The 16628-nt window shown below is 42.5% G+C and overlaps 1 protein-coding gene across 1 annotated transcript; it reads left to right on the forward strand.

The window, feature by feature from the left end:
• Positions 1-15950: 15950 nt before the first annotated feature.
• On the forward strand, positions 15951-16207 carry LOC138986417 (pancreatic progenitor cell differentiation and proliferation factor-like). The gene is made up of 2 exons (XM_070366098.1): positions 15951-16071; positions 16107-16207. Exons 1-2 carry the CDS (start codon positions 15951-15953, stop codon positions 16205-16207), a joined length of 222 nt encoding a protein of 73 aa, XP_070222199.1.
• Positions 16208-16628: the final 421 nt, after the last annotated feature.

Consider the following 16628-nt stretch of genomic DNA (forward strand, 5'->3'; position numbering starts at 1 on the left):
GTTAAACAACAGGTTCCTCAATGCTTTAAGTCCTCTTGGAACTACAGGGTCTGTAAAAATCAAAGCTCCAGGACCCCATAGAGCCTTGCCATCCCAAGACTCAAATAGTACCCAGGGTACAGATCCTACAGTTCACTCTCAGATCCAGTCTGACAAACAGACAGGACATTTTTTCATCTCAGTCTGCCTGGAAGAAGCAAAAAAGTAAATACCTATTCCCATAAGCAGAGGTCTTCAAAAGACAAATATACTATTTTAAAAAACATATATATTTCTTCCAGGTGCCAGATGATTTAAAGAAGAATGGTGGGATGGGGGCAGAAGAATATGCAAAATGTTTCTGGGTATGATAGGTTCCCCTCAGTCTAGGTTTTAAAAAGGAGAGGTCTTTTAAAATAATCTCACAAAGAACATCCTCTTAAGTGCATTTCAAAAATCTCCAAAGCATAGATCAGAAATTACTTATCCTAATATAAGAAAGGGGCTTCCCTGGTAGCTCAGACTGTAAAGAATCCACTTGCAATGAAATTATTTTGATGTATTAAAAATTATTAGAAATTGACTATGGGCTAATCATTTCATTTACCTGAGACAGATGGTATGTAAAGACCTATAAAGGTGGCAGCTTTGGCTGACAGGTTTTTTAAAATAATTTTATTTCTTTATTTTTGGCTGTGCTGGTTTTTCATTGCTGCACAGGCTTTTCTCTAGTTGCAGAGAGCAGGGGGCTACTCTTTTGTGGTGCACAGGCTTCTCATTGTGGTGGCTTCTGTTGTGCGGAGTATGGGGTCTAGGGCAGGCGGGTTTCAGTAGTTGCAGCACAGGGGCTCAGTAGTTAAGGCTCCTGGGCTCTAGAGAACAAGCCCAATAGTTGTGGCACAGGGCTTAATTTCTCTGTAGCATGGGGGATCCTCCCAATTCAAGGATCGAACCTGTGTCTCCCACATTGGCAGGCAGATTCTTTACCACTGAGTCACCAGGGAAGCCCCGGGCTGACAAGTTTTAAAAACATAATCTCAAAAGATGTGTAAGAGTTTCAGCATTTTACAGTAATAATTCTGGATGTGCTCTTTCTAAAGTTATTTCACACTGATAAACACATGACAACTTCCACAATAGTCATTTTCATGGTCAAATTAAGCAGGGAGAAGGTATGAGATATTTGTGGGAAAAGAAAGTTTGTGTTTTTTTTTTAAATTAGAATTAGATTTATGTAAACTGGATCTTGTTTCAAACAAATCTAGTCAAAACCTTGGAGGTCCAACTTGGTAGAGCCTAAGAATCAAAATCTCAGCCATCCTTCAGACTACAAGTACTTAGGGAAAGTGGGCACAGTAGGGAAAGACTAGGAATAATTATTTGGTTGAGAATACAAGGATCTTCCTTGAGATTGGTGTGAAAACTGCCTTTTTCAACAAAGAGTTAACATTGCTGTGAGTGCATTTTTTTAAAGGAGAACAGAGTTTAATCTAAATTGTTTTCAAAAGAACAATTGGGCCTTTGCTTGAATTCCTAACATAGGGTAATATGCCTAAAGTGGGCATGCTCTGAGCACATATGTATATTCTGTTTTCCCACTCAGACATTTAGTGCCAGTATGACTCTCAGAATTGATGAAAACCTGAAAGTAAAATGATCATGTAAAATACAAGAATTCTTCCCTGTATTTTCTGATTGGTAGATCCTACTTTGTCTAATTTGAGTCCTGTAACCCAGAGCCTTCTATTGATGGAAGTGGAGAAATTGGTATAAAGTGGTACATATGTATACTACCATGTATAAAATAGATAGCTAGCGGGAAGCTGCTATATAACACAGGGAGCCCAGCTTGGCACTCTGTGATAACCTAGAGGGATGGGATCGGAGGGGCAGGGAGACTCAAGAGGGAGGGGATATATATATATATATATATATATATATATATATATATATATATATGCTGTGCTGTGCTTAGTCACTCAGTTGTGTCTGACTCTTTGGGACCCCATGGACTGTAGCCTGCAGGGTTCCTCTGACCATGGGGATTCTCCAGGCAAGAATACTGGAGTGGGTGGCCATGCCTTCCTCCAGGAGATCTTCCCAACCCAGGGATTAAACCCAGGTCTCTTGCAATGCAGGCAGATTCTTTACCAGCTGGGCCACCTGGGAATCTCCAGATACATATATGTGTGTGCGTGTGTGTGTGTATGGCTGATTCATGCTGTTGTACAGCAGAAACCAACACTGCATTGTAAAGCAATTTTCCTCCAATTAAAAAACAAATTTAAAAAGTGTCTAATAAAATACAGAAAAAATGAACTGGTACATAGACAGGGATTCTCAAACCTTGAGTGGACGGACACTTGCTGGAGGCAAATCATGTCACAATGTAACCCTCATCACATACCTCCTTCCTAAGAATGCTGCACAAAATTATCATTTGGGGATTCATTTGAGGTTTTCCTCATGCTCCTTCCCAACTAGTCAAGGGAAGAGAACATCCCAAAGAGAATGAACCCTTACCTCAGATAGTTCCTCTTCTTAGCGGATACTTTCTCATTTTCTTTTAATATACATCCACACAAGGTCACATTAATTTGCCAAATGAGACAAACATTCACAAGTCATGCAGTCAAAAGACAGTGATGTTTATAGTTTCCTTCACTGTGCCAAAGCTTTTAGTTTAATTGGACCCATTTGTTTATTTTTGTTTTTATTTCCATTACTCTGGGAGGTGGGTCATGGAGGATCTTGTTGTGATTTATGTCAAAGAGTGTTCTGCCTATGTTTTCCTCTAAGAGGTTTATACTTTCTGGTCTTACATTAGGTCTTTAATTCATTTTGAATTTATTTTTGTGTACAGTGTTAGGAAGTGTTCTAATTTCATTTGTTTGCACATAGCTGTCCAATTTTCCCAGCACCACTTGTTGAAGAGACTATCTTTTCTCCATTGTATATCCTTGCTTCCTTTGTCAAAGATAAGCTACCCATAGGTGTGCAGGTTTATCTCTGGGCTTTCTATCTTGTTCCATTGGTCTGTATTTCTGTTTTTGTGCCACTACCGTATTTTGTCTTGATGACTATAGCTTTGTAGTATAGTTTGAAGTCAGGAAGGTTGATTCCTCCAGCTCCATTCTTCTTTCTCAAGATTACTTTGACTATTCAGGGTCTTTTGTGTTTCCATACAAATTGTGAAATTTTTTGTTCCAGTTCCGTGAAAAATATCATTGGTAGTTTTTTATAAATAAGGTGAAAAGACAATCCTCAGAATGGGAGAAAATAACAGCAAAGAAACAACTGACAAAGGATTAATCTCCAAAGTATGCAAGCAGCTTATGAAGCTCAATACCAGAGAAACAACCCAATCAAAAATTGGGCAGAATACCTAAACAGACATTTCTCCAAAGAAGACATACAGATGGCTGGCTAATAAACATATGAAAAGATGCTCAACATCACTCATTATCAGAGAAATGCAAATCAAAACTACAACGAGTTATCACCTTCACCAGTCAGAATGGCCATCATCAATAAATCTACAAACAATAAATGCTGGAAAGGGTGTGGAAAAAAGGGAACCCTCTTGCACTCTTGGTGGAAATGCAGATTGATTCAGCCACTACAGAGAATAATATAGAGATTTCTTTAAAAACTAAGAATAAAACTACCATATAACCCAGCTATGCCACCACTGGGCATATACCCTGAGAAAACCGTAATTGAAACATGTACCCCAATGTTCATTACAGCACTATTTACGATAGATAGGACATGGAAGCAACCTAGATGTCCATCAACAGTTGAATGGATAAAGATGTTGTGGTATATATACACAATAGAATAGTACTCAGCCATTAAAAGGAATGCATTTGACTCATTTCTAATAAGGTGGATAAATCTAGAGCCTATTATACAAAGTGAAGTAAGTCACTTATACAAAGTCACTTATACAAAGAGAAAGACAAGCAATGTATATTAATGTATATCTAGCATACATATCGGAGAAGGCAATGGCACCCAACTCCAGTACTCTTGCCTGGAAAATCCCATGGACAGAAGAGCCCGGTAGGCTGCAGTCCATGGAGTCGATGAGGGTCGGACACGACTGAGCGACTTCACTTTCACTTTTCACTTTCATGCATTGGAGAAGGAAATGGCAACCCACAACAGTGTTCTTGCCTGGAGAAACCCAGGGACGGGGGAGCCTGGTGGGCTGCCGTCTATGGGGCCACACAGAGTCGGACACGACTGAAGCAACTTAGCAGCAGCAGCAGCATACATATGGAAGCTAGAAAGATGGTACTGATGAACCTATTTGCAGGACAGCAATGCAGACACAGATAGAGAGAACAGACTTTGGAGACGGTAGTGGGGGTGAGGCAAGGTGAGGGTGGGACAAACTGAGATAGTAGCATTGAAAGACAGAGAAGGCAATGGCATCCCACTCCAGTACTCTTGCCTGGAAAATCCCATGGACCGAGGAGTCTGGTAGGCTGCAGTCCATGGGGTCAAGAAGAGTTAGACACATCTGAGCGACTTCACTTTCACTTTTCACTGTCATGCATTGGAGAAGGAACTGGCAACCTACAACAGTGTTCTTGCCTGGAGAATCCTGTAGACAGAGGAGCCTGATGGGCTGCTGTCTATGGGGTCGCACAGAGTCAGACATGACTGAAGCGACTTAGCATGCATCCATGCATTGGAGAAGGAAGTGGCAACCCATTCCAGTGTTCTTGCCTGGAGAGTCCCAGGGATGGAGGAGCCTGGTGGGCTGCTGTCTATGGGGTTGCACAGAGTCGGACACAACTGAAGTGACTTAGCAGCAGCAGCATTGAAAGACATATATTAATATATGTAAAATTAGTCAGTGGAAATTTGCTGTATGATGCAGAGAGCTCAAATCTCGTGTTCTGTGACAACCTAGAGGGATGGGATGGGGTGGGAAGTGGGAGGGAGATTTAGGAAGGAGAGGACATATGTATACCTATGGCTGATTCATTTTGATATATGGCAGAAACCAACACAATATTGTAAAGCAATTATACTCCAACTAAAAATACATATATATTTTTAAAAAGACAGTGATGACAGTCATTCCATGCCCCTCTTCCCAACTGAGCACTTTTCTTCTGAAGGACATTCAGCTAAGAGGAAGGGACCCTGGTATTCTCTCTGAACTGGAGGGAGTTTCACTGTCATCTAGTCCACTCCCTTCATTTTGCATATGAGGAAACACAGGCCCCCAGAGCAGTGGAGTGGCCCACCTTGGGTAGCATGCACAGTTCATGCTGGAGAAGGTCAGCCTCTGGGTGGCCACAGCCTGCCCCGGGCCCAGGATTTCCTGGCCAAGGGCAGCACACGCAAGTCCAGGTTCACCTCCTCCATGCTCATCACCTCTTTCTGCACAGAACTCTTTTCCTTCAAGGGACTATGAACTCAAGTCTCCTTCCCAAGCTTTGGCACTGGGCCATTTTACCTCTAGGAAAAGTAAGCAACCTCCCCTGAAAGTATGCAGTATCCTGATGTCCACTCTTGAACACGGAACAGTAGGACCTTGAGAGAGTGATGCAGTTTGTACCCTCCTCACAAAAGGCCAAGTGTGCTTCCACTACAATAACCTTCATTTCCCCCAATCCCCTGGCGAAACTGTGCCTGCCAACTGGCAGCACAACACGTAAGCCACAGCCAGTTCTGGGCTTGTGTTGAATTAACTTTTTTTGTAAAGTAGGCTAATAGTTTGGAAACTGTCATTATGCAATTAGTATTCATTTTGAAATGTGGTTATTTGTGCTTTGCCTTGATCCATGTCACACTCTCTCCTTCTCAGATGTCACCCCAATGCTCTGGGGCAGGGATCCAAAGTGCAACAGTATAAATTTAATTTTCAAATGCACCCCAATGGTCTGTATGCCTCCCCGTGCAAAGCGTAGATCTTAAGGAGACTGTCTGGATTCCCAACATTTACATGCAAATATTTTTAGACTCTAGGAATACAAAAGACTCCCTCTGAAAGCATGCTAAGTTGTGCTTCACACACAAGGGGACAGAAATGATTGCAGAGGTGGCATCCAGGCATGGGCAGGATAATTGATACACCTGGAACCTTCTGAAGCACAGCCCCCAGAAAAAACTAATGCTTCTCTGAGAAGTGCAGAGCTGGAACCCGATTTTCTATTCTTGGCCCAAGAATCTTGGTTTAGGGGAAAAAAAAAAAAAAAAACAGGGGGCAGAGTAGAGATTAAGGAATAGTCTGAACAGTTCCCCTTGAAAGAGAGAGACAGAGATGAAGCAAAAGATGCTTTGAAGTCGGGAGTGGAAAAAGAGGCCTTGGTGATGTGTGTCCATGGCTGAGCTCTGAGCTATTGCTGGGGGGCAGGGAGCTGGGGAGTCAGTGGGCACTGGAAGCTGGGTAGTGTCTCTGGGAGGTAGCCAGTGGGCACAAGGAGGTGGCCCTGGCCAGCTGGGCTTTATAAAAAAAAAAAAAAAGAAAGAAAGGAAAAACAGAACTCAGGTTAATATGCAGATCAGTCCTTAATAACTCCTTTCATACTCATCACAAAGTAAAATAAGGAAGCCCCTCTTTCTCCTTTCCTCTCATCTCCACATTCCTTTAACTCAAATGATCACCTCAAGGGATCTCACCAGGATGGAAATATTCACGAGGAAAGAAGGAAGGTCAGCACAGAGAGGGAGCCCTACTACCCTGTGATTGCCCTAGCCCAGGTCCCCAGCCGCAGCACCTCGGGGAAAAAAAAAACACCCAAGGTGGTTCTATATCTTCATTTTATCCTGAAGAACTTTCCAGGGATGTCCAATGAATTCCATAGGTCCACCTACCATGTCAAAATCGCAACTCCAACAGGGAGTTAGATAGAAATATTGCAGGGTGCTAAGTTGGTTTTTCTATTGTTTATTTAACACAAAGGCTTAGACTTCAGGCATCTGCATGGACAGATCTGTTCTTGCATTAAGTGAAACTATTCTATATCCTCATAACTCTCTCGGCTTAACACTCTGTTTAAGAGTTTAATTAGGTCCCATTTATCTTTGTTTTTATTTTCATTAATCTAGGCAGCAGATTGGAAAAGACCTTGCTGCAATTTACATCAGAGAGTGTTCTCCCTATGTTTTTCTCAAAGAGTTTTCTAGTATCTGGCCTTCCATTTAGGTCTTTTATCCATTTTGAGTTTATTTTTGAGTATGGTGTTAGGGAGTGTTCTGATTTCTTTCTTTTACATGTAGCTGTCCAGTTTTCCCATTACCACTTATTGATAAGACTGTCTTTTCTTCATTGTATATTCGTGCTTCCTTTGTCATAGATTAGGTGACATAGGTGTGTGGGTTTATCTCTGGATTTTCTATCCTAATTAAACTTAAAATCTTTTGCACAGCAAGGAAACCATAAACAAGACAAAAAGACAACCCACAGAATGGGAGAAAATATTTGCAAATGAAGCAATTGACAAGGAATTAATCTACAAAATACACGAACAGTACATACAGCTCAATATAAAAAAAATCAAAATATGGATGTAAGATCTAGACATTTCTACAAAGAAGACATACAGATGTCCAAAACTCACATGGAAAGATGTTCAACATCACTAATTATTAGAGAAATGCAAATCAAAACTGCAATGAGGTATCACCTCACACGGATCAAAATGGCCATCATCAAAAAATTTACAAACAATAAATGCTGGAGAGGGTGTGGAGAAAAGGAAACCCTCTAGCATTGCTGTTAGGAATGTAAATTCGTAAGCCACTATGGAGAACAGTATGGAGGTTCCTTAAAAAAAATTAAAATATGATCCAACAATCCCTTTCCTGGGCATATATCTGGAAAAAATAATAATTCAAAAAGATACATGCACCCCAATATTCACTGCAGCAGTATTTACAATAGCTAGGACATGGAAGTTATCTAAATCTCCATTGACAAAAGAATGGGTAACAAATATGTGGTACATATATACAGTGGAATATTACTCAGCCATAAAAAGGAACAAAATAGTGTCATTTGCAGCAACATGGATGGACCTAGAGATCATCATAATAAGTGAAGTAACTCAGGCAGAGAAAGACAAATATCATATGATAACGATTATATGTGGAATCTTATAAAAACAATAAAAGTGAACTTATTTACAAAACAGAAATAGAGTCACAGATGTAGAAAACAAACTTATGGTTACCAAGGGGAAAGTTGTAGGGAGTGATAAATTGGGAGATTGGGATTGGCATATACACATTATGATACATAAAATGGGGCTCCCCAGGTGACACTAGTGGTAAAGAATCTGCCTGCCAATGCAGGAGACATAAGAGACACTGGTTCCATCCCTTGGTCAGGAAGATGCCCTGGAGGAGAGCATGGCAACCCACTCCAATATTCTTGCTTGGAGAATCCCATGGACTGAGGCGCCTAGCAGGCTAGTCCATAGGGTTGCACAGGGTCAGACATGATTGAAGAGACTTGGCATACACATACATAAAAAAGATAAGTGACAAGGACCTACTATCAATATATGGCACAGGAAATTCTACTCAATACTCTATTATGACCTACACATATGGGAAAAGAATAAAAAGAGTGGATACATGCATATGTATAACTGATTCACTTTGCTGTACACCTGAAAATAATACAGCACAGTAAATCAACTATACTTCAATAAAAATTAATTTTAAAAAAGGAAGAATGATCAATCCATTCATTCCAAACAGAAAGTAATGAAGCTGGTTACTAGCTGTGATCTTAGTAAACATGTGGGACATGAAGAGATGAGGAAGTCATCTTCACAAGTCATGAGGTTGCTATCCTGGCAACAAGTAAAGTCAAGGTCAGAAACCAAAGTCCACCCTACTCCTCCTTATCATTTTGTCCCCTGTGAACCATAAGGAACCATTTTTGCCTCTATTTACTGGCAAAAATCAAACAATATTTTTAATAACTCTGTTAATACCTCCCCTGCTACATTTCAGGAACCTCTGCACAAGTATAGTGTGTTCTCCCAAATAACAGTTTATAATATTATACACCATGTGTGTGTTAGTCACTCAGTCATATCTGACTCTTTGTGAGCCCAGGGACTGTAGCCCACTAGGCTCCTCTGTGCATGGAATTCTCCAGACAAGAATACTGGAGTGGGTAGCAATTTCCTTCTCCAGGGGATCTTCCCCACCCAGGGATCAAATCTAGGTCTCCAGCATTGCAGGGAGATTTTTTACCATCTGAGCTACTAGGGAAGCCCTATTATACTCCATCCTCTCAATTGAATAACATGACATTTCCAGGGAACTTCAGTTTATCAGGACTCTATATTTATTACAGGAAAAAACAAATTGCCAGGGAAGTCTTTTTTCCCTCTTCTCTTTAAAAGTTTTTTTTTTTTAATTTAATTTTCCTGTTTTATTTTTCCTGTGGGTTTCATTGTGCTCTGCTTTTTATAATCATTTAGGGAAAGTCTCAGGGGTCAGCATGTGCGTGCTCAGTCGCTTCAGTCATGTCCAACTGTTTGTGACCCCATGGATGCCAGGCTCCTCTGTCCATGGAATTCTCCAGGCAAAAATACAGGAGTGGGTAGCCATTCCCATCTCCAGGGAATTTTCCTGACCCAAGGATTGAATCTGAGTTTCCTTCATTGCTGGCAGGTTCTTTACCATCTGAGCCACCAGGGAAGCCCTTATATTCCTTATTTGCACAGTAAGCTTCCCAGGTGGTGCTAGTGGTAAAGAACCCACCTGGCAATGTAGGAGTATTAAATGCAGGTTCGATCCCTGGGTCTGGAAGATCCCCTGGAGGAGTTCTTGCCTGGAAGTATTCTTGCCTGGAGAATCCCATGGACAGAGAAGCCTGGTGGGCTACAGTCCATGGGATCACAGTCAGACACAACTGAGGGGACTTAGCTTGCCCACACAAAGAGCACCTGAAATTTCTGTCCACTGAGTACCCTATTTTCTTATTCCTCCATTGCACCAACGATGTTGTTTTACATCTAACAACAACAACAGTGAAAAGTGGTGTGCGTGCTAAGTCACTTCCACTCCCTTTTCTTTGTATTAAACTCTCTCTCTCTTTTTTTTTTTTTTTTTTTGACCACGAAGCCTGTGGGATTTCAGTTCAAGGACTAGACCAGGGATTGAACCCAGGCCCTCAGCAGTGAAAGCTCAGAGTCCTAACTACTAGTTCGAGCAGTGTGTGCTTAGTCGCTTAGTCCTGTCTGGCCCTCTGTGACCCCATGGTCTGTAGCCCGTCAGGCTCTTCCCTCCATGGAATTCTCCAGACAAGAATACTGGAGTGGGTCGCCATGCTTTCTCCAGGGGATCTTCCCGACCCAGGGATTGAACTTGTGGCTCCTGCCTTGCAGGTGAATTCTTTACTGCTGAGCCACCAAGGAAGCCCCCAAAACAGGTTAGTGGTTAAAAACTTTTTTTAGTCTTGCAATCGCTTAAACAGTTAATGGCATAATTGGAAAGGACCCACATATTCAAATGGACAAAGGTCCCCCTCCTCCCTCCCCCTGGCCTCCCCACCCTTCTCCTTCCCCACTCCCCAATCCCATTCCCAACCCACTCCCATCCCCATCCCACACCTTTAGTCCCACTCTCAGACCTCTGCCTGGGGGCTCTGAGTGCCAGCCATGACCTCTAAAGAGTCTCAAATTGCAAGGTGAGTAATGAATGGAAGCCACTCCCATAGCCATATGGGAATGCCCCACTCCCATAGCCCATGACACACAGTGGTTTAACTTCAGTGAAAAAAGAATCTATATAGTGACTGTGTAAAAAAGATGATTCCATCCTCTGGGCTGAGCTGAGATTCCACTGGAAAACCCACTCCACCCCTTCGCCAATCCCCACTCCCCTGCCCCCCACCCCCAAACCCTAGCAAGCAAGCCTCCACTGGTCACCTGAGCCTGCCTGCCTACATGCTCTGGCCACCCCTCGCTTCCCATTGAAGAAGCACAGTCTGCTTCCAGGAAACCAGGTAAGCACCTTGCTACTCAGAGGGGGTGTTTTTCCTGGGACTAAAGTTCTTACCCACCAACCTTGTGGCACGTGGACCAACCATTTTTGCAAAGTTGGCTTTTATACACAATCAACACGAAAACAGACTGGTTTCATGAAGGTCAACCAACAAGTTTCCCCACTGAAAACATTCTTATTAGAAATTTCCCACAATTGCCCTCCCACGTCACAAAACTTTTCTGATTCAACTTAGCTCTTGAATCTCACCCTGTTGTTTCTGCATAGAGGATATCCAATAGTGTGGTCAATTGTTTTTTTCCTTTAACATCATTTCATAAATATTTTTCCATGCTTGCATTCATGTATTGGAATTCGCTTATAGTTTTTCCCCTTGGTAGATAATGAGAAATCAATAGGTATTTGTTGAATTAATACACATCTTTTGGGGATCACAAAGAGTCGGACACAACTGAGCGACTGAACTGACTGACTGACTTGTGGGCATAGGTAGATGTAGACAGAAAGTTTTTTTTTTCCAACATTATTTTCTCAGGCTTAATTTATGGGCTTGGAATATGTCAATCAGAGACTAAGAATTTTTTCATTGCTCTAGTTACCTATTGCTGTAGAAGGAGTTTTAGTTAAAAACGCAAGGTTTGGACTTCAACAAAGTTTGATTAAGCTGCTTCTGCCTATGCTGGCCATCTGAGGGTTGACTGGTTACCTCATCTCTCTGAGTCACAGATTCCTCCATTATTAAATGAGAGAAACAAAGTCTCCCTGCACAGAAGTGTTATGTGGAAGGTGAGTTGGCTACTGTGGTTATTATGATCACCACTTCCAACAATATGGTTTCCCCTAGCCTTACGAATATTGAATTTTATCTTTCATAACAATTAAATAGGTATAAATTAGTACATTTTTTGTATTTTTACTTCCTTGTCCCATGAAAGTGAAAGTTGCTCAGTCGTGTCTGACTTTGTGACCCCATGGTCTGTACAGTCCATGGAATTCTCCAGGCCAGAATACTGGAGTGGGTAGCTTTTCCCTTCTCCAGGGGATCTTCCCAACCCAAGGATTGAACCCAGGTTTCCAGCATTGCAGGAAGATCCTTTATCAGCTGAGCCAAGAGGGTTTAACTATTTTTTTCAAGTATTGATTTATGCTAGGCACTTTTTGTTCTGCAAATTGTCTATCCTCTTCCCCACAGTTGGAATTGTACATTATCAAATAATTGTGCTAATGAAGAGCTGTCTAGGGGACTTCCCTGGCAGTTCAGTGGTTAAGACTGTACCCCTACGGCAGAAGGGGTGCAGGTTCAATCCCATCAGGGATCCTGTATGCTGCCTGGCATGGCCAAAAAAAAAAGAGTTGTCTCTTCTAGCCTTTAGATTTGATTTTAGCTGATTTTAACTCACTGAAAATCCCAGCTGAGATCAGTTGTGCCCTATAGTAGATGTATGCTGCTGCTGCTGCTAAGTCGCATCAGTCGTGTCCGACACTGTGTGACCCCATAGATAGCAGCCCAACAGGCTCCTCTGTCCCTGGTATTCAGAATACTGGAGTGGGTTGCCATTTCCTTCTCCAGTGCATGAAAGAGAAAAGTGAAAGTGAAGTCGCTCAGTCATGTCCGACTCTTAGCGACCCCATGGACTGTAGCCTACCAGGCTCCTCCGTCCATGGGATTCTTTAGGCAAGAGTACTGGAGTGGGTTGCCATTGCCTTCTCCGAGGAGATGTATAGTTCTAAGTTTATTTTTTTCTGCATTGCTATCCAGTTGTTCCAAACTCCTTGCTTACTAAAAATATTTTGCTCACTGTTTTAGGGTGCATATTTGACATCTATTAATGTTATATATGCTAAAAGCTATTTCCAACCTCTCTCGTCTGTTCCATTGACAAATATTTCACCTTTAAGCAGCACCACAGTCTTAAAGATTATTGCTTTGTAGCCTGCTCTAATTCATGGTGAGATGAATCTTACTTATTACGGCTAAGACTATTTTTTGGTTTTCTTGCTTATTTTCCTCTTTTAATCAAAACCATGTTAAAAAGTTAGAAAATCATTGGGAACAAATTGTCTTCTTTACAATTATGCTGTTTTTCCATTCAAGAGTAGGTGTATAGCAGGCCATTTTCCATTTTACAAATCACACCTGAAACTTAAATAGTCTGCAAGTATTGCTGAAGTCGCACAACTATTCCCTAATTTAGTCTCTCTTTAGAAAGAGGAGCCAGTTCTCTTTCTAACATTCAGCAGCTGGGTAAGCAGAATAATACCTCCTCCCAAAGATGTCCATAATCCTTGGAACTTGTCCTATTCCCTGGGATTTGTGAATATGCTACATTACATGCCAAAGGAGAATTGAGGCAGAAGATAGAATTAAGGTTGTTAATCAGTTCAGTTAAGTTCAGTCGCTCAGTCGTGTCTGGCTGTTTGCGATCCCATGGACTGCAGCACACCAGGCTTGCCTGTGCTTCACCAACTCCTGGAGCTTACTCAAACTCATGTCCATTGAATCAGTGATTCCATCCAACCATCTCATCCTCTGTCGTCCCCTTCTCCTCCTGCCTTCAATCTTGCCCAGCATCAGGGTCTTTTCAAATGAGTCAGCTCTTCGCAACAGGTGGCAAAAGTATTAGAGTTTCAGCTTCAGCATCAGTCCTTCCAATGAATATTCAGGACTGATTTCCTTTAGGATGAACTGGTTGGATCTCCTTGCAGTCCAAGGGACTCTCTAGAATCTTCTTCAGAAGCATCAATTCTTTGGTGCTCAGCTTTCCTTATAGTCCAACTCTCACATCCATACATGACTACTGGAAAAACCATAGGTTTGACTAGATGGACCTTTGTTGGCAAAGTAACATCTCTGCTTTTTAATATGCTGTCTAGGTTGGTCATAGCTTTTCCTCCAAGGAGCAAGCACCTTTTAATTTCATGGTTGCAGTCACCATCTGCAGTGATTTTGGAGCCCAAAAAAATGAAGTCTGACACTGTTCCAATGTTTCCCCATCTATTTGCCATGAAGTGATGGGACCAGATGCCATGATCTTAGTTTTCTGAATGTTGAGTTTTAACCCAACTTTTTCACTGTCTTCTTTCACTTTCATCAAGAGGCTCTTTAGTTCTTCACTTTATGCCATATGGGTGGTGTCATCTGTTTATCTGACGTTATTGATATTTCTCTTGGCCATCTTGATTCCAGCTTGTGTTTATGCAGCCTGGCATTTCACATGATGTACTCTGCATAGAAGTTAAATAAGTAGGGTAACAATATACAGCCTTGACATACTCCCTTCCCGATTTGGATCCAATCTGTTGTTCCATGTCCAGTTCTAACTATTGCTTCTTGACCTGCATACAGATTTCACAGGAGGCAGGTCAGGTGGTCTGGTATTCCCATCTCTTGAAGAATTTTCCAGTTTGTTGTGATCCACACAGTCAAAGGCTTTGGCATAGTCAATAAAGCAGAAATAGACATTTTTCTGGAACTTTCTTGCTTTTTTAGTGATCCAATGGATGTTGGCAATTTGATCTCTGGTTCCTCTGACTTTTCTAAATCCAGCTTGAACATCTGGAAGTCCACAGTTCACGTACTGTTGAAGCCTGGCTTGGAGAATTTTGAGCATTGCTTTGCTAGCGTGTGAGATGAGTCCAATTGTGCAGTAGTCTGAACATTCTTTGGCATTGCCTTTCTTTGGGATTGGAATGAAAACTGACCTTTTCCAGTCCTGTGGCCACTGCTGAGTTTTCCAAGTTTGCTGGCATATTGAGTGCAGCACTTTCACAGCATCATCTTTTAGGATTTGAAATAGCTCAACTGGAATTCCATCACCTCCACTAGCTTTGTTTGTAATGATGTTTCCTAAGGCCCACTTGACTTCGAATCCCAGAATGTCTGGCTTTAGGTGAGTGATCACACCATCGTGGTTATCTGGGTCATGAAGATCTTTTTTATATAGTTCTGTGTGTTCTTGTCACCTCTTCTTAATATCTTCTGCTTCTGTTAGGTTAATCAGCTGACTTTAAAGTAAGGAGATGATCTGGATTATCTGGGTGGGTCCAATGTAAGCACAAGGGCCCTTAAAATTAGAAAGAGGAAGGCAGAAGGGTAGGTGAGAATGATGAGATGTGAAAAGAACTCTGAATGGCCTTGCTGGCTTTGAAAATGAAGGTGGGGGCTGCTGCTGCTATTAGTTGCTAAGTCATGTCCAGGTCTTTGCCAGCCCATGGACTGTAGCCCACCAGGCTCCTCTGTCCATGGATTTCCCAGGCAAGAATACTGAAGTGGGTTGCCATTTCCATCTACAGGGGATCTTCGCAATTCAGGGATCAAACCCGAGTCTCTTGCTTAGCACACAGATTCTTCACCACTGAGCCACCAGGGAAGCCTTGTAAACTACTGAGTTGGTGTTAATTATTTTTAGCAACTTTAGCAAGCTAGTATATTAGCTAAGTGAAAGCTGTGCAAGTATTGTCCTTATACGGACCCTTGTGCTCTCTGCCCTTAACCTTCTACCCCTGAGGCCAGTAAAAATTAGCAGGCCTGTCCTTGGCCCCTACCTTTTTGACTCCCAGAACATAGGAGATATCTTTCCAGAAATTAGTTGCTTCTGTTCAGGATATTCTATAACCACTTTGTTTAGCCCACCCACTTTTGTTCTTCACCCATCATCCCTAAGACACTTGGGAATCTGTAGGTGCTAATAACTGGTGGGAAATGAATAGGAGAGCTTGAAAGTACCCTCCCATTATACCATCTCCCCGGGGTATGGTGGGGTAGTTGGTGAGTGATCAAATTTATAAAATGTTTACACCATCCCACGACTTTCTCAAACATACATCTTGGCCCTGCATGTCTGGTTCATGGAGCGACCGCCTGCTTTCTCTTATGCAGATGGGTTCTGTGGCCTAGCACCCCAGTCCCCACCATCAGTGATCCCAAGCAGAGGCCCACGAGGGGTCAACGCTGAGGTCACCACCAGGGCGCATGTGAGAACATGATAGCCATCCTCTCCAGTGGCTCGCTCATGGCCACTCATGACTACAACCATCACTTGTGCTCGACTTCCAGTAACAGCTCATGTGGAAGTGCCAAATACCCTGGGGAACCACCCCCACCACTCGGATCTCCCCAAAGCAGACCCAGGACACTAGTGGACCAGCTGTTTCTTCGGGAAGTCCACTCTCCCATTCATGGCCACAGTGTTGGAGTTCCCAGAGCACTCAGAGTCTGCCCAGGTTTCCACCGGCATGATCACCTGTGACCTGGCTCAGGAAGCCATGGGGAAGCAGCAGCCCAGTGGCCAGCCTGGCAAAACCAACTGCAGGCCCATGTCCTGAGTGATCACCACCAACTGCTAGGCTTCCTTCCAAGGTGCTAGGCTCATCAGAACCCTTCCCTTCTTGTCCCCTCCCCAAGACTAAGCGGGTTGCAGCCAATGGAAGCAGTTCGGTTTTTAATATCAAAACAGCAAAACATCAAAAAGGAAGTTGAGAGAACCCCACTCTCTACTTTTCAAGCCACAGGAGAGCCTTCCTTACAACTCATAACCCTGTGCCTTGCACCAAGTAAACAATAAACTCCAGGCAGTCAGCACACACACACACAAATACGTCTTCACTTTCAACTCCAGAAAAGATTTCCCAGAATCACCCGGCTCTAGTTTTCAAGTGTC

The sequence above is a fragment of the Bos mutus genome, chromosome X (genome assembly GCF_027580195.1).
Source record: "Bos mutus isolate GX-2022 chromosome X, NWIPB_WYAK_1.1, whole genome shotgun sequence".
In the NCBI taxonomy this organism is placed as follows: domain Eukaryota; kingdom Metazoa; phylum Chordata; class Mammalia; order Artiodactyla; family Bovidae; genus Bos; species Bos mutus.